At 37.2% G+C, this 19,348-nt stretch overlaps 2 protein-coding genes and 1 pseudogene across 7 annotated transcripts in view; 2 read left to right on the top strand and 1 right to left on the bottom strand.

Moving 5' to 3' along the window:
* The window catches only part of PPP2R3A (protein phosphatase 2 regulatory subunit B''alpha), a 142,018-nt gene extending 133,055 nt beyond the window's left edge, over positions 1-8,963 (top strand). For all 6 annotated transcript variants that reach the window (XM_074312883.1, XM_074312882.1, XM_074312885.1 and 3 more), the window contains one exon: positions 6,379-8,963. In XM_074312883.1, coding sequence (XP_074168984.1) covers positions 6,379-6,505 — 127 coding nt within the window. In that variant the 3' untranslated portion in view covers positions 6,506-8,963. The remainder of the gene's footprint in view (positions 1-6,378) is intronic.
* Positions 8,964-9,840: 877 nt separating this feature from the next.
* The window catches only part of MSL2 (MSL complex subunit 2), a 28,481-nt gene continuing 18,973 nt past the window's right edge, over positions 9,841-19,348 (bottom strand). Inside the window, exon 2 of the mRNA XM_019748009.2 lies at positions 9,841-13,691. Coding sequence (XP_019603568.1) covers positions 12,100-13,691 — 1,592 coding nt within the window. The 3' untranslated portion in view covers positions 9,841-12,099. The remainder of the gene's footprint in view (positions 13,692-19,348) is intronic.
* Positions 16,833-18,090, top strand: LOC109456033 (ragulator complex protein LAMTOR3; annotated as a pseudogene).

Below are 19,348 nucleotides of genomic sequence, written 5' to 3' on the forward strand. Positions count from 1 at the left end.
TTTAGTCAGCTATAGCATTAGGGTTCCACTGCCTACCTTATTCCCCTCATTCCCAGGGCACAGAACATGGCAGAGTTGGCATAGTAAATATCTGTTGCATGAACAGCAGAACTGTACTGAGACATAGAGATAAATGTATATAATATGTCTAGTAGTGTTTAGCATGTAAGTGCTGGGAAAAAATGGAGCTACCCTGTTTCCCCGAAAATAAGATCTAGCTGGACCATCAGCTCTAATGCGTCTTTTGGAGCAAAAATTAATATAAGACCCGGTCTTATTTTACTGTAAGACCCAGTATAACATATGACATGCTATATGATATGATATATATAATACCAGGTCTTATATTAATTTTTGCTCCAAAAGACGCATTAGAGCTGATGGTCCGGCTAGGTCTTATTTTCGGGGAAACACAGTATTTGTCTTTCCATCAGAACATGGGCTCCTCCAAGGCGAAGAACCTTGTTTTATTCATTTTGTAATCCCAGCACCTGGCAGACTGTTAGGATGTAGGAGATCCTCAGCAGATGCTTACTGAGTGGCACCAAAGTCAGCAGTAATCTAGAATCCACCCCTACTCCAAGGATAACTGCAGGAGTCCCGATGACTTGACCCTCCAAAAGCAACATGACATTCTCCATCTGCTGTACCATCTAACAACAGTCATAGGTAGCCTTTGTGTCACGTGCCTGTACTTCTGATTCAAGGTTATGCCTTCAGTAACAGTAACAGCGCCACATTTCAGTGAGGTGAAAGAAGGCCACAGAGCTCCATAGGTATGAGGCTGCAAACACTGTGATGGTCACCTCTAACACAGGATCGCAGCATACGCAGCTTTTGTATAAAGTAGGTCAGTGGTCACATGGGAAACAGAAGGACAGGGTACCAGTTACATAAACTTATTCAACTAAACATATCACCTATATGAAGATAACAGGTTATGACACCAAACTTACTTATAATTAACATTCTTATGGTTGTTGTAATAGACTAAAAGCTCCACAAAAATCATGGAAAGCAGGATAAAAGGTCCTCCATGTTACTATCTTAAGAAACAGATCTGCAATAATCAGAACCAGCTTTTTTGCTAATTTGACAAATACTTGATTACTTCAGATTTTCAGTTGAGTCTTTTACATTATCTTGAAAATACTTTCTTACAGGATATTCTGGTATTTCACCAACAGTTTTACCTTTGATTAACCTAGATTAAATGCAATTCTTTTTATTCCGAGTCTTTATCTGATTAGTAGAGAAATATGTTTGCTGCAGAAAAAAACTGGAAAAATATAGAGATTAAAATTACCCTTGGTTCAGTCATCCAGAGATAATCATTATTTACACTTTCGTATACTTCTTTTTGACACTATTACTAGTGTTTTCATAAACATGACTTTCAGTGCTTCAGAGTGTTCTCTTAAGCAGTAACTCATCCATTTCCCTATTATTGGACATTTAGTGTAGAAGAACTGTTTTCTACTTACTGAATATTTTGAAAAGTGGCTTTTTCCTTTATATTAAATATAAGTTTTTGTGAATTACTCTTTATAAAAGTTCTGCATTTACTTCCATTGGCACAGGAAAATAAAGCACTGTAGGCAAAGGCGGCCAGCCAGAAACCCACCAGAGCAATCCTCCAGGAATCTAGCTAGTGAGAGTCAAGTCTGGAGCAGGGCTTGTGTGGAGCCTGACTGTCCCCAGTGAAGTGGGAGAATATAGCAGAGGAGCAGGGAGGATGGGGTGGGAAGAGGTGGGGGAGATACAACGTGTGTGTATTAGGGCACGGGAAGAGAAAGAGGAAGAATGGCAGGAATTAATATTCTAAAGCATGAGTTATAATATTACAACTAGAAAGTTCTGTCACTTTTTTTATAGTTCTGAGACTCAGAAAACAGCCCTTATGTGGACCTGAAGTTAGTATGTTTTCATTTTCTCTGCATTCAACAAAAATCAAAGCCCAATTTTAATTTAATATTCACTGGTACCTACTCTATGCCAGGCACTGTGGTTGGTAATAAAAATCAGTGAAACCCTTCCTTCCCGTCAAGTTCATAATTAGAATACATTTAACCTAAAAGTTCATACAATCTACATCCAAAATAAAAAATTAACAACTGATGGCTCAAGACCCTGGGGAACTGCAAGAGATCCTCAGCCATCAAAAAAAAAAAAAAAAAAGGCATGATAGACTCCAAATTAGATAACTTAACATTTCATTGTATGCTTATAGCCACCATGTCTTAGATTTCCTGAGACAAGCCATGAATCAAATATTCTATCATTTTGCCCTGTAAATAATCAGAATCCCAAAATTAGAATTGAAGTACAACTCCCAGACAATACCCCAAAACTACGTAGTACAAATCCTTTGTCCGACCCCGTATGTGTCAGTCATTATTTCTGTTCATTCCAGGTGTTATACTTCCACCCTAGGAATCTGCATAACCAGCCTTAATACTTTTGCCCAGAAAATTGCTCATCTGAAAAGGAAAACTCAGGGAAACAGATTTCTAAATCATATTGCTAGCAAAAATATATGAACTGTTATTTTCCCTTATGCCAACAAATTCTGTTAATACTAAGTTAAAGAATTTGTTCTGTTTGATACCTAGGATTTCTAGTGAACTGAGTTCTGCTTTAATCCTTTAACCCCTGTACTCATTCAAAAATGGCCAATTAAATTAACAGAATACCTCATAAAATTATCTTCATTTGAGCCTAGAGGAATCCTAGTGACCTACAAATGAACCTGGAAAAGGTCAGTTAGAGGAAATCAGTTAACACTCTCCCTCAAAAATTCCTGGAGAGCAGGATAAAGATTAAGGCTCCTATAGTTCTGACCCTGGTGACTAAAAAATGACTTCTGCACCCTCACCTGACTCCAGCCTTCCCCAACAACTTGACACATCATTTCACAAGAGCATTAGGACATCATTTTTCATTCAGCAATTCATTTTGAGCCCCTAGTGCCTGGCACTATATACTATAGCCCAGGGAAATTGGTGAGTTACAAAATAAGACACTTTACAGTCCAGTGGGGAAGAGACATTTATTTGTATAATTATGAGGGAAACAAATAGGTAAGCCAATAATAGAGAGAGGCTTGCAACTTAGGGTGCTGGGGGAAGAATTTCCTGAAGAGGTGATGAGAATCTCGAGGTTAAGAAGGAAACAGTTATGCAAAAAGCAGGGAGCAAAAATGTCCTAGGCAGAGCCAAAAACATTCAATGGCTGAGGCAGGAAGCAGTGTGTTCAGGACAGGACACATTTTAAAAGGCCAATGTTGCTTGGCTATAGTGAGCAACCAAGGGAAATATGGCTGGAAAGATTAACGGGCCAGATCATCCAGGCCCTGGGGAAGCTATTGAAAAAGAGTTGAAGTAATGTAATCCCACTTATTTTGATGATTACTCTGCTAGATTGGTAGAAATACAGCAGAAGCAGGGAAACAAATAAGGAAGCCATTATAGACATTTAAATAAGAGATGGTGGTAGCTCAGGCACTGGGAATCAGGAACCTTTTAAATGACATCTCAGATTAAAAAATGAGCACAAGTTAACCGAAGGGGGAAGGGCACTGCAGGCCACTGGAAACCATGTACAGTGGCATTAGGTCTCAAGACCATTCTGACACAGTAAATAGCCTGCCGTTTCCCCAAAAATAAGACATACCCAGACCATCAGCTCTAACGCGTCTTTTGGAGTAAAAACTAATATAAGACCCAGTATATTATATATTATATAAGACCCGGTCTTATATTAAAAATAAGACCAGCTCTTATATTAATTTTTGCTCCAAAAGACGCAGTAGAGCTGATGGTCCGGTTAGGTCTTATTTTCGGGGAAACACGGTAGTATGGCAGTAGCAAAGGGTATGCAACAAGAGTGAAGGCCAGAAGACCAGTTGTTAGAAAACTATTGCAGTAATCCAAGCAAGAAAATATGGTGCATGAACTAAATCAGTGGTATTGGAGAGAAAAAGGCAGGACTGTGTCCATGTGGTATTGAACGTGGTAGAAGAAACTAGCAGGATTTTGAAGAGGGGTGAGAAGAGGAACTTGGGATAAGTAGGTTTCTGGCTTTGAGTGGGTACTATTCATTACAATAGGGAGAACCAGGGGTTCCGGGAAGAATGAGTTCAGGTTTGTACATGCTGTCATACCAGAAGAGACATATAGTTGGCAGTTGGATACATGGTGGTCTCTGATTTAGAAAGAGGCTGAGGCTGGACATGTACATTTAGAAGCCACAGGTGAACAACTGGTCGGTAAAGCCATGAGAAAGATTGATTGCCCAGGAAGTACAAAATGAGAAGAGCTTAGTCCAGAAAGCTGAGCTGCACTGACACTGAAGGGGAGTTAGAACAGGGTTTGTCAACAGCAGCACTGATGTTTAAAGCTGAGTAATTATGTTGAATAAAAGGAGTCTCTACGACACTGACAAAAGGTTCTGCATGAACTCCCACAATCCCAAAGATGCCTCCAGTCTCTGCATAGTACTGCTCTTGGTGCCTTGAACAACAAAAGAAATGCAACCCACAGTGCACTGGTATATCTTTATGTACTAGATTGGATCAAATCCACTGCTAGAAATAACATTTCTGGCATGAGGCTACAGTGGGAAAAAGTATGTGTATTTTTGTAAAAGTTTTCATTCACAAATGACACAAAAAACCTGTGACCCTATCCCCCATGATAGGATTGTGTCACCATCCTGCTCCAGTAAGCCCTAGCACTTCTCCATGAGAAGAATACCTAACATTTTCCAAGAGTTTGAGTTATGGACCCTCTCACCTAATCTTCACTCAGCGCCTATGAGGGGTAGGAACTGCTGTTATCTCATTAGTTGAGGAAACTGATGCCGAGGGGTTAAGTAACATGCCCAAAGTCACACTAAGTGATCAAACTGAGATTGGAACCTGGCTTTGGAGTCTGACTCCAAAGTCCATGCTCTAAAGCTAAACCACTCAACCACTATTCCAGATGTCCTCCATTAGGCTACAAGTTCTTTGAGGAAGGGGCTGGTTCAGTTTTTTTCACCACTGTATTCCTAGCATTTGGCCCATGCTTAGCAACAGGAGCTCAAATACTTACTGAATCTCAGTTTCAGACAACTCTTTTTAACTTGTTCCCAGATCTGCAGTGAGGTGTTTAAAGACACTGAGAGCTCACAGACAGCAAGTTAGGGGCACCAAGGGGAAGAAAATGTCTTCCACTCTGCCATGAAATAACGAGTCATAATGTCTGACACTGCATTGCTAGAATTAACTTTTCTTTAGGAATTGTGTTCCCAGAAATGGAGGCCATCAACCCTGGTTCACTCCCATTAAAGCAACAGCCTTACTGCCTCCTTATTCAGCATATGCATTACATTGAGGCCTCAAGGAGATGAGGCAAGAGTGGAAATAGAAATTAAGTACAGACTGGAGTATTTTTCCAAAATGACCCACTTGTAAATTTTTGATAGGATCAAAAACTGGTCCTCGGGAAGTTTTCAAAACATCAGGCAAGCTTTTTTTTAAACCTCTATTCGTTGCCTGCCAATTACAGGTATACCTGCCTCAGCATGTTTTCCCTCGCTTGCCAACCTTGGTACCTTTTTGATAAGGGGACTACCATATGTCCAGAAATTTCTGCACAGATGTTGTGAAAAGTCCTTGCAAAGAGTAACAAGGCTAAGCCAGTGATACCAGTCTGATACCAATGTAACAGACATTGCTAATTGGTCATGTGTATTTTTCTGGGCTCACGTAGCCTCAGAATATTTAATGCTTCAAGCAGCCATCATTCCCATGATAAAATATTTTGTTCTCCCTGCCTAAAGCCACCCTCCTGGGTAGCCTGGAGGATATGGAACTCGGGGGCTACCTACCTACCATATTCCCTCTGCTGTGGAATTCTGCAAAGAGTGGAAGGAAACCTATGAAAGGGCTTTAGTCTGCTGTGTACACACTTGCACACCTAAATGTACTTTTAGGAGGTCATGGAAACTATACAACAATTTGAGAAAAGTTCCCCGCCACATGGAAGCCCCTTGAATGAAAGCATTCATGTACAACTCATACTTTACGGACCTCACACCTCCCTAACCCAGCATCATTCATAATGTTCTCATTCCTACCAGGACCCCTAGGGAAACCTTGATACAATCCATCTTCAACATATTCTAACATGAACTTGGGCTTTAAGGAACAGGGAGGAGGTGTTTTCTATTCCAGAGCATTCTCTCCAGGGTGGCTCAGTTGTTTGTAACTGCCCTTTAGCAACTGAAGGTACTTTTGCAGGTTGGTCTTCAGTCTCTATAGTTTGCCGTATTTTCTATCCAAACATTAAAACTTTGTTATAAAAATCAGTAACTCACTTTTGCTTTTTATTTCAGTTCTTTTGAAGATTATGAAACAGAGGAACCTGCCTCTCCCTCTGAAGTTGGAAACAAAGGCAATAAAATAGTAACCTCAAGCCTTGCAGAGAAATGTGGAAAGCTTCAGTCAGTGGATGAAGAATAGCTGCTGATGTCTACATGGAAGGGAGATATGTATTTTAAATTTTTTCTTGTGAAGAGATGCTCTAGTTTGCATACTGCTTTTTAAAGGCTTTGATTTCTGCAGGTGTGTATCTGCACTAGGAACTTTAAAACGTTTTTAAGCAATAGGTCTGGATACATACTCAATTTGGGAGAGTCCTCCAATTTGCTTCAAACTTCTTACAGAGCTTTTCCTCAAAAGCAAGTATGATGATGTACATCACCTTCCATAGTCTGTGAATCAACACTCTTCACCCCTGAATGTACCAAGGATCTCTTGGGGACAATGTCAAGCACAGTTCTCTGTCCAGCATCTGTGAGGCCCCTCAGGGTTCCTATGGAGCCCAGAAGAAACCTTCACTTGCAGAAAATGAGTCAAAAATTCTGGAACTTGAAAAATCATTAAGGACCTCCAGAACTGAATTAGCCCTGGTAATAAAAGCACTGCCAAAACATCTCAGAGACTTCTTTTAATCCTGTGTGTACTAGATTCAAAGATCTTGAACTTACTTGGTTTAATGTATTATTTCACAATGACCTGCCAAACTGCTAGTCACTTTACATCCTCAGGTATGGTAACCACTGGGCCTTCCAACTTTGCTGGCAAGCTCTAAATAATTCCCTCCCCACCCTGACTGTGGATCTTATGTAAAACCTAGAGAGAAAACTTCTTTAATGAAGTACAGAAGAATTTGATTCATACTTGAAAAAAAGTTTCCTTTTAACTCATCTAGTATTTGTAGAGAATTGTCAAATGATGTTATAGTCTCCAAACTAGTTGATGCTCCATCTACATTTCCTATCAGAAAGCCTACTTGAAGATTTAAATAACGATACATGGAAATTCTTACTAGACATATTCATTACTTAATACTAGACTAGGCCAATAGTAAAGGCCTCAATCGAAACATTACTCCTTCATGTTGAAAAGAAATGACTACTCCAAATATTCCATCCACTTCAGTGTTTATCACAAAAATGGAAAACAGTGATGCCACCCATAAAAGAAAGCTATTTCATGTTCATTATAGTGGTAGGTGTGTTCATTACAGAATTCTACATTTTTCAGCAAGTCACAATACAGCTAAATCCTGCAATATCCTTGAAGATAAAAACAAACTACAAAAAGAATGGAAATTTCTGATAGTTTAAATAAACCCCCAAGAAACTTTTTAATACCCATCGGTCAAACTCATCAACTTTTCCCAGGGAATTTTTGTTTCAACCACAAGTCCCGAATGTCAGAATAGCTTCCCTTGGCAGCCCACCTTGGTCCCCATGCTGGTATGAAGGCTAAATAATGAAATAATCAAACCTTAGCACTGCGGTAGGCAAAAAGTGAGAAAAGGAGAATTTAGGAAATGCACTATCAACTGGCACAATAATAGTTACTAATCCTTCTTGTCAATATCGTCCCAGTTTCCTGTTCTTTTACCTTCATGATCAGAACTGATCTTCCATTTAACTGTTAGAGAAAATAACTATTAAAACTTAGTATTAATAGTTCACAAAGCACTAAAAGCTTAAAAGTGACTAAATTTTTAGGAAATACTACATGCAATACCTAAACACACTGGTAAATTATTAGGGATTAAAAGTATTTATGTGATACATGAAATTTACCATCTATGCCATCCAACCTTTACCATGGAAGGAAAGCAATTACTTTTTTATTTCAGATTAAAAAAATACTAAAAAAGAACACCTTTTTTTTAGAAACCAGATATGGTTTAAAGGTTTTATTATCCATAATGATCTAATGTATTTCTAAGACTCATCAAAAGGTAAAAATAAAATTCAATTTTCCAGTATACTTTTTATTATTTTTTTCTTTACTATTTGACTTTTTTTACCTTGTTTCTCGTTACTAAAGTCACTTTGGTCAATATGTGGTTTCAAAAGTCTGTAATTATAAAAGTAAACTACCAACATCATTCCATTTAAGATAAGGCTATTTTCATTTAGGTTACCCAGAGTATCGTATTTTCAGACATAAGAATGTGTTTCGCAGAAGAGTTGAATGCAAGAAATGTGAATTCTGAGGAACTAAGATAGTATATATTTGACTTTCTGGTAAGATCGTGCTGAATATAATCATTACTGCCCAACTAGAAATTTCAAGTTGTTACAGTATCTACTTCCTTGATAAAACTTGAGGTTTATCATGATCTTAATGCTAGTCAATTAAAAATGAGTTTCATAGCATAACATTAATTGCCAAGGTAATCAAACTAATGAAATTCTATGTATTTTCCCTGTATCTTATCTATGTCATTGTGTACTGTTCAAAGTGTGTATAAAACTCTAAACTGATTAAATGAGGTAAGTCATCTGCTCAACTTTTGGAAATGTTAAGGTGTGTTTGGGTAGAGAAGCCTGCATGATTTAACTCGTTTTTGTTTTTTCCTTTTTCCAAAACTAAATAAAGACAAGTTGTCAAATATGAATCCCGTTCACTAATAAGATAATCACTACACACTTTGTTTTAATCACACTTGCAACTCATATCTATGCTTGAAAGAGTAACATTGTAAATGAGCGTGAACCCCTGGGAAAACTATCAAGAAAGAGCTGTAAGGATAACACCTCATATTGAGAATGTGATTTCCTCTGGGGAAAGGAAGGAAGACCAAGGTTTGAGAATAAGGGGTTCACAGAGGAAACTTTAGCCTTATATATATTCTTTTAAAAGAATACGTAATTATTTGGGTACTTAAAATAATTTTTTAAAAAGGGAGAAAAGTTAAAATACCACCCAAGTATTAGACTCTAATACTATACTTTGAGCTTAGTATTTTCTAAAGCATTTTACATTTGTTACCTATGATGTGGGAAAGGAAATTTTATTTTTCTTCTATTGTAAAACTTACTTTTCTTCCACAAGGTCACCACAGAGTTGTGTTAAGAAAACTAAGAACACAGTCTATTCTTTATCCTAGAACCAAATTACACCTCTGCATGGAAATGTACAGTTAATGAACCTAACAAAAAAGATAAACTATCAGCTCTAAAACTTCTGTAACATATGGTGAAAGATCATTTATGTTAATAACAGACTCAAAAAACAAGTGAAGATATATCATATTAAATGCTGTTATTGTTTTGGTGATTTCAAATCCTAATAAAGCAAATCCAGTTACTTCAGCAATAATTTCTTAATCATCCCTAGTTAGCCACTGGTGAGCATTCATAAATAATCCTGGTATAAAGAAAAACAATGTAAAAATCAAGGCACTGTAATTAATTACTCTTCCCCAAATGTATATAATATAGGCCATTCAGAGCATGCTATCCCAAACTCTTGAGTATTCTACAACATAGAATTAGAAAACTAACATTTATTGATAGATTTAAGGTATAATACAGGTTTCCAAAAATGTGGCAGTGAGAATATCAGCATAAAAAAGAGAAACTTGTGCTAAAAACAACCTGAATTCATCATTGGCAATATTACATAACAATCAAGGCCCTCACATACTAATGATTTCCACTTTGTCTATATTGCCAACCTCCCATGCATCAAAAAACACAAAACTAAGATTATCAAACTTGGGAAGCAATAAAGTACTCTATGAATTTTAAGATCATAATATTAGGAAAGTTTGAGAGATTTGCAAAATATATCCTAGTCACCCATGTATACAATCTCATTTCTAGTTATTCTGCAGTAATCATTAGTGAATCAAGAACAGATTTACAAGTTTATATAGCAGGGCATCTGGGTTCAACACAAAACTTACAAACTTTAGGCAAATACATGTTTCATAAGACACTGCTAACACTTAGAGGAATTAAATAAAACTCCAAAACTTGGAAAGCAAATAAAGACAAGACAACTAAGAAGCATTTTCCACCATTTACTCTTGTTATCAAAAATAGTTCAACTCTTCTTGCAAAACAAAACAAAATAGTACATACTGGACACATACATCACATTTTTCTTCCTATGGCTTTAGCCCACCCCCACCCCACCAAAAGAGACAAAAAAAAAAACAAAAAAACAAAAAAAAACCCAACAACAACAAAAACAACTCTACCTGACCACATTCACAGAAAATGACACCAGGATACACTACAAAACAGAAGGAGGTGTCATCTGGTCTGTGTCCAAAAGTTTCTTCTCCATGTCTTATTCTAGGTGAGTAACCATCATTGAACATGCTGTGTGCCAAATCAAAACATAACTTCAATGTATGTCAGATCTCACGAGAGATGGTGAACGTAAGTAGATGTTGGAAATTTTCCAGCAGTATTTTTCTTTAAATAAGCACTGTCAAAGCAGCAACTCTTCTTTTAAATCATAAAGTCATTTCTTTACAACCTAGTCAGTCCTTATTTTATTTGGGCTGTGCTCTTTCAAGCAACTGACTAGATTTCCCTTCAACAGAATGTTTGTGACTCATCTTCCCCATAAAAATTAAAGGGAAGAAGTGCATTTAAACTGAAACATAGTTTGTGCTTTACATGCAAAAGAGCATTCTAAAGAAAATCCTAGCTTCAAACCTACCTAAATGCACAGGCTTCATAAAAAGGTATTTTTATTAGGCCTCTATAAAGAAGCCTTCATAACAGCACCCTAAAAAAAGCGTATTTAAAATAAAGTCTGTGGCAAACTATTAGAGGAAACAAAAAGTGAAAAAGTGGCCAATAGCAGTAAGTATAATGCACAAATCTAGATACGTTCTGGGGCATTATTCCAAAATTATTTTAAATACATCCCAATTTCTAAATGAAACTTTTATAATTTTAAAAATTCTGTCACATATTATAGTCTAAATTCAATTACCTTCAGAACAAAACTCTTCTCCACTTCATTCATCTAATTAGAACATTGCTTATACTGAAGGATTAAGAATGTTTTTCCCTAGAAATGAGTCAGACAACTAAAAAAGGGGCTCAACTCCAAGGAGTTTTGTAGCACAAACAGCTAAACACCTGAAGTCTGACAGAATTTCAGTTTGTTCACTTTTAAAGGACAGATTTCAACATTCTAATGAGGGGCAAATTTTCTTTCATAATACTGCTGATTTAAGAACTGCTACATACACCAGTAGCCAATTTTCATGATCAGAAATGGTATTATGTCAGCACAAAGGATGAGCTTGGACACATCAGCTTTTCAACAGGAGAAACATCAATGGCATCTGAAGGCAGCACTGAGTCTCCTGATCAAACTAATGGCTACTTTTCCACAAAAACTTAGCACAATCTTCATGGACTGACTAGATACCACTTCCTTACATTTAATCATAAACTTTGATTATGCACAAAGCATGACCATAAACAATGAGGTTAATGTTATTTTCCTTGCCAAAGTTCATTTTGTATAAATCAGTTGCATCAGCATTTGTTCTCAAACTATGAGGTTCTGTAAGAACTAAGGACATGTAGTTGTAGGGTTACTCCTCCATTATCTGCAAACTATTTCCCCGACACTAACACATATAACTTAGCAATGAAAACACTTGATACAAGTGATCTATATGCAGGAGCTCCGGCAAGTTAAACCAACAAAACCATAGCTGCCTTAAACTGTAGCTATTTCCCTACCAGAGGTAGGCTTAAAGACCCACTGATTTAACAGTCGAATCTCATGTCTATAGCATCATCCAAACTTTTATCATCATGTGTACTGGCAGCTAAAAACGTCGTTACTGGGGACCCTGTGACATTAATTACACTGGTGCTGGTACTAGCATTGCGCACAGCAATGCTAGTCACATTAATGCCCAAAGTGAGCCTCGTCTGCTCCAAGGCCTTTTCTGGCACAGCAAATGCCTCCAACTTCTTCTCCCCATTGGCCATATAGGAGTTTTGGCAGCCACGACATATACAATCTAAGCAGGCTTTGCGGTTAGAGTAGCAAGGGCAGCGTTGGCCACGGCATGTAAGAACACTTGGATTTTGAGTAGCACGCCCACATTTACACCCTTTCTTTTCCTGGGGTTTTTTGTACACAGTCTTAGTAGGACTTCCTGGCATAAAATGATGACTAGGAATCTTTTCCTTTACTGTTTTGTCTTTTTTAAGAATACCTGGCTTGGTTTTAGAGTGAGATTTCTTGGATCCATGTTCATGACTCTTTTTCATGCTTTTAGTCGATAAAAGTACCGTTTTGCTGATTTTGGGTGTTGTGCCTCCATTGGGAACAGATGCTATAGGTTGAAGAGAAATTTTGCTCTCCCGTTTCACTGTCACAGGAGCAGATGCCCCCAATGTTGGGCCTCGAATAATGGTAGAAATTGGAAGTGGCTGAACTTTCTCACTGTCGCTTTCTGATCTGGATCGTTTTCTATTCAATTTTGCTACCTTCGGAGTTGCTGCAGTACATGATAACCCATGAAGTGCAGGACTGGTAGACATAAAAACATTATGGCTAAGAGACTGGGAAGAAAGCTGCAGAAAAGGTCCATTGGATACAGTGGCTTCCAAGTTGGGCTGCAAATTAGGACAACAAACCTCAGTATTTGAAACAGTTTCTAAGCTGCGGAGTACTTCCTCAACACTCAGTAACAGAGAGTCACCAGGTTTTATATCTTCACTGAAACTGCAGATATCAATGCCTGTGGAGCATAAGTCAGTGGCTACCGTGTCACAGACAGGTGGCAAGCTGTCAGACAGATCTTCCGTTTTTATGTCAACAGTGTTACATACATCAATCGTATTTGAATGTTCAGGTGAAGGAATATTTAGACCAAATCTATCTATTGATAGCCCATTATAAGTAGGCAAACCATTGATAACAGAACTGCCAATAGCAATGCTGAGGGTGCTTTCAGATATTGGAGATAAACTAGCTTGAGGATCAGTTGTGGGTTCTGAGGTCGAAGGTAAAGGGGAATGTGTCAAACACAAAGTAAAGGATGAGTCTGAGGGTTTTTCTGTCTCCTCACAAAACAATGATCCATCATTAAACAAAGCCAAAATATCAGAAGAACAGTCGACTGCTTCTATTATATCCCGTGCCAATGTAGTCTGTGTTATATATTCACATAGTTTTTTGTAGCAGTTCACTAGAATGCTTAACTGCTTGTTTTCCTCAAACTGCTCATAGTCTTTGCACCAGCTACATGAAGGTTTCATCATCATTTTCTTGCCTTTACAAGTTTTGCAGACATAGTGTTGGCAGGTGGAGTTGGTGGGTGCAATAGGATCTTGTAGCAAATGTCCTAAGAAGGGGAAAAGGAGGAAAGCAAAGATTTTAGTAAAATAAACTTACAATTTCATATACTGACGTTAAGATGAGATTTTAACTAATCTATTAAAATTGAGATGGGTTAAACTCACCAGACCAAGTCACAAAAAATATACAGTACAGGAAATGGAAAAATAGCTCACTTCACGTCACTTTCATACCTTATTCCCCATTCCTTTACTCAAACCAGAATCTTCCTTGATTCTGTGTTTCTACCCAAAACAGTATGTTCTGGTCCACTTTCTTATACTTTTCTCCAAAGGCAATAGAGGTGAAGATCCATCACCAAAAGCACAAACTAGGCTTAAAACCCTTGGGACCTCAACCTAACACAACACAGTAATTGCTACAACATATTGAACAAAATCATATTATTTTGTGTTAAGACACTGGGAAAAATATATGAGCAAGAGCAATTCAGTCCTTACCCTCATTAAACATAGTTTAAGGGCATGAATCAATCAATACAAAGGCATCTTAACAGAAAAAAGATATAATTTCGAACCATTATTACACAGATAGTAATCATCAGCTAAGAAGAGAAGATCAAAATGTAGTTATGATGAAAAAGCAGTATCATTTATTTAAAAAAAAGTACTAATAACCCCTCAAATTCTATAGAAAATCAAAATACAATGACAACGAAAAAATATTTATGTTTAAATGTATTAAAGGGGGGGAGGCGTAATATTTGTTCAAATTCTTCTGAGAGAATACAGATGACCATGGTCATAAGCCATGCATAGCCTAAGGACAGCAATGGTATAAAAGTGGGAGTGATCCCGACTTGCTATCATTCCCAAATGATAAATGATCTTCATATATAAACCAGGAAGGGAAAAACAACTAGATCAGTCCCTAGCTCCACCCTTACTCCCCAAAGAAGCTCCTTGTTCCCAATTCAGGACAAACAGTAATTAACTCAAAGCAGCACCTGTTTTCTCATACCATCACATAATTTAAGACTCAGGCATGAGAGAGAAGGTACTTCTGGCTTATAGCCCAGTAAAATCAGCAAACCCTCTCCCTTAGAAGCAACTATAAACCTGAAAATTTTTGACAAAAAGGGTTATTTTCACAACCAAAGACATGAAACCATCTGAGAAGCACTTATGTTTAAAAACTGCCAAATTTCAGGGAAGGACAGTGGGAATCTGTGGTGTCTGGGTCTAGACCTGCCCAGTTCTCCCCTACCACCCAGCTCCATCAGTGTTACCTATCCTATGAGGACCATAAGTGGCTGTGGTGGAAGGGGGTTCATTAAGGCAGTAGGTGATGAATAGGCCCAGAGGCATTATCACTGGAAGTTGACACTCAGAGGCTGGCCAATGGGGAGGGCAAATAGCTCAGCTCTTACAAGCCTGAGACTGCACAAGCACAGGTAAGACAGACGCATCAAACAAAATGGCAGTTTTCCCCAAGTTGATCTATAAATTCAATGTTATCCTTATGAGAGTACCAGGCACCGTTTAAGAAATTGACAGTCTGATTCTAAAATTCATATAAAATCAGAGAGGACCTAGGAAAAGAACAAAACAGTTGGAGGACTTACACTACTAAATTTCAAAATCTATAAAACCACAGTCTTGATGACTGTGGCAAAGGATAGGCATATAAATCAATGGGACAGAACAGAGTCCATAAAGAAATTCTTACATTTATGGTCAAGTGCTTTTATGTTACAAGAGTGCCCAGATAATTCAACAGGGAAAAGAGTATTTTCAACACATTGTGTGGGATAATTCGATAATCAAATGGGAAAAAAAAGCAAACCAAAAAAACACCTGTAAGTCTTTGCCTCACAAAATACACAAATATTAACTCAAAATGGATCATAGACACTTAAATGTAAAAGCTAAAATGTTAGAAGAAGACTCAGAAGAAAATCGTGACTTTGGGTTGGGCAGTGTTATATGTGACATCAAATGCACAATCCACAAAAGGGTAAAAACTGGAAAATGGATTTCCACAAAACTTAAAACTTGTGCTTCAAGATACCACTAAAAAAATGAAAAGGACAATCTACAGACTGGGGAAAAATATTTGCAAATCATGTATCTGATAAAAGGACTTATAACATATATTAAAAATATATCCCACAAATCAGTAAGACAGAATTTAAAGTGTGCAAAATATCTGAATATTTCACCAAAGAAAATATACAAATGTCTAATAAGCACATGAAAATATGTTCAATATCATTAGTTATTAAGGAAAGTAAAGCCAACGGCATACTGCTACACACCTATTAGAATGGATAAATTAAAAATGACAGAGAATACCAAGAGTTGGCAAAGATGTGGAGAAAATAGAACCCTTCTATATTATAGGTGTGAATGTAAAAGGGTAAATCATACTGGAAAATGGTATTTTTTAAAAAGTAAAGAAATACAGTTACCATACAAAAGCCAGCAGTTCTACACCTAAGAACCTACTAAAAGAGAAATGAAAACAGAGTTCTATAGAGATATGAATATGCATAGCAGCATTATTTATAATAGACAAAAACTGGAAACAATCCAAATGTCCAGGTGAGTAGATAAACAAAATGTAGCATATTCATACAACAGAATTACTGTTCAGCAATTAAAAGAACAAGCTATTGGTACACGCCATAACATGATGAACTTCAAAAGCATTATGCTAAGAAGCCAGATGCAAAACACACTATTGTAATATTCCATTTATATTAAATGTCTAGAAATGACAAAAAAGTAGAGTTAGTGGTTGCCTAAAGCTGGAAGAGGGACAGGGATTAACTGTAAATGGGCACAATGGTACGTTTTGGTGGTGATGAAAACATTCTAACATCACACTGTGGTGATGACTGTGCAACTCTAAAATTTTTTTAAAAGCCCCAGTCGTTATGAAGTCCAACTTTCTATGCAAGGCAGGAATCCCTTAGAGTACCTTTGACTTAACCTAAGGAAGGGCACAGAGAATATACATGTATGCACTTAAATGTTATCTACTGGGAAGGAGAGACTGAACAAAGTGAAGTGAACAGGGATAGGATGAGATTATTCTAGTTTTAACCTGTTTTGTAGCTTTTAATCTTGTAACCATGTAAATTTTACATAATTATGTAACAAAACTAAAATTTTAAATGAAATTCCTCATTATCAAAAGCAACTGTAGATAGAGGAGGTCGTAAGTCATGTGACGGCAGCTTTCAGAAAGACCTGTCTTTGACGCTGTCCCTGAAGGACAGCAGGCAGCCCAGAGCCCTGCAACCCAAAGAATCCGGCAGCCCAGAAACCGGGCGTGGATACTGAACCTGCGGGAGAAAAGGGTTCGTCATGGCGGATGACCTAAAGCGATTCCTGTATAAAAAATTACCAAGTGTCAAAGGGCTCCATGCTATTGTTGTGTCGGATAGAGATGGGGTGCCTGCTATTAAAGTGGCCAATGACAATGCTCCAGAGCATGCTTTGAGACCTGGTTTCTTATCTAATTTTGCCCTTGCAACAGACCAAGGGAGCAAACTTAGATTTTCAAAAAATAAAAGTATTATCTGTTACTATAGTACTTTCCAGGTGGTTCAATTCAATCGTTTACCTTTGGTGGTGAGTTTCATAGCCAGCAGCAATGCTAATACAGGATTGTCAGCCTAGAAAAGGAACTTGCTCCATTATTTGAAGAATTGAGACAAGTTGTGGAAGTTTCTTAATCTGACTTGGTTTTGACGTCTACCTTATCTTCATTATAACAGGCACAATATCACTCCAGCAATCTTTAGACTGCAATACTTGTATCCATGTACTCAAGAAAGAGCCCCATCTTCCACCTTACACTAAAGGAAGAGCCTATAGATAGAATTTATGGGTAGATTATCTTTTCTTGTACAGGTTCTTATTTACTGAGATCTGGGAATACCGCAGAAATGGTTCTATCAGAGCTCCCATGGAGTTAGTCCAGCCATCAAATCTGCATGAGATTCTACTCGGTGGGTCAGAATCAAAATGGTACTTTGATCCACTCGAGCCATGACGTGCCCCTATTGTACCATATGCCCAGGTCTGCAGAATAGAGCAGAACCTTTTTGTTGTGAATAATAATGAGGACATATTTTTTTCATATTGTTTTATTTGTTGCATTGAGTGTGAGGAAGGCAAAATGGCTTAGTAAAAGTAATAAAATCAGTACAATCACTAAAAAAAAAAAAAAAAGCAAAAAAGCAACTGTAATTTTATATTAAATTGATGGTATAACCGTTCAGAGATTAACTACTTTTAACAACTTTATAACAGCATATCAACTCATCCTCGTATTCTCATTTTTTTTGTTTTGGTTTCAGGAATCATATTGTTATGGTAGTGCTGATAGTTAGAATAGTTATAATAATAGTGTTGGTGTCTGTTGTGGGATAGACTAAATGTTGATATCCTTCAGAATCTGGATTTTTTTTCTTTAGCAGAAGGAAGGAAGTCATAACAGAAAAAGTTAAATAAAAAATCCTGAATTTCAATTGGCTTTATCAGTATGAACTAATATTTTCATCTTTGTATTTCCTAGCACTTTGTATTTCCTATACACTGCAAGGCCTGGAAGCAAGGGACCAACCCCAGTAGCAATTATCTCAGATAATGATATTGAAAAACAATTTCCTATTCAAAGAAATCAGGGCTTCTTGGACTGATTCCAGATCTGTGACATAAATTAGACAAGATGAGTTCTCATTACTTTGTTATGCCAGAAACTATCAGGATCAGGATAATCTTTAAGTGACTCAGGAGCAAACTTGAAGAGGTTCCCACATGCCAAAGATAAGAAAATCCGAGCATGCATACATATGATGGAATGAAACACATCTAAAAATTTTCAAATTTCTAAGTTCATTAAAAAAAAAGAAGAAAATCACTTTCAGGATACCAGTGAACAAGTTCATTAGTTTGAAACCTGGTGAAGAGCAAGAATCTAGTATTTATTCTGATTTAACTATATACTGTTGTTTCCCCAGAAATAAGACCTACCCCGAAAATAAGCCCCAGTTAAGATCGTCAGCCAGACGGATGCATTTAGTACATTATGACGATGTTCCAGAAGATGACATAACTGTATTTGAATAAATGTAGATTGTTGTACATGAAAAAATAAGACATCCCCTGAAAATCTGCCCTAATGCATCTTTTGGAACAAAAATTAATGTAAGACCCGGTCTTATTTTGGGGGAAATACGGTGTATCACCCAGTCTTATTTTCAAGGAAACACAGTATGAACTATACAACTAAGTCACCAAATCATAGAGAAGTTTCTCTTTACAAGAATAATGCAGCTAATAAATGAAGAAAAAAAATGACATAATTTGAATGTTATCGTTTTATAACCCCTAATGATTTGCAAATTGCTCAAGCTAAGTGGTAAGGATTACCTATTCTTGCCTTCATTACATCACTGATCTGATCTTTTTACCAGTCATGTCAATCAAAACCTCTCCTAAACTACCAAGCACCTTAAAGGACATATGCCTACACATTTTTGCATTCTTCTGGAGGTATTAAGAGAGTATGCCTAATATTGAGAACTGAAAATAGGCTGGAAAACATGTAAAAACTATCACTTATTGATTCATGACGCCATTCAGTTCTTAAGAACTTCCATCACCTGGTCTCATATTACCTACTCGATTA

Source organism: Rhinolophus sinicus, linkage group LG10 (genome assembly GCF_036562045.2).
Source record: "Rhinolophus sinicus isolate RSC01 linkage group LG10, ASM3656204v1, whole genome shotgun sequence".
Classification (NCBI taxonomy): domain Eukaryota; kingdom Metazoa; phylum Chordata; class Mammalia; order Chiroptera; family Rhinolophidae; genus Rhinolophus; species Rhinolophus sinicus.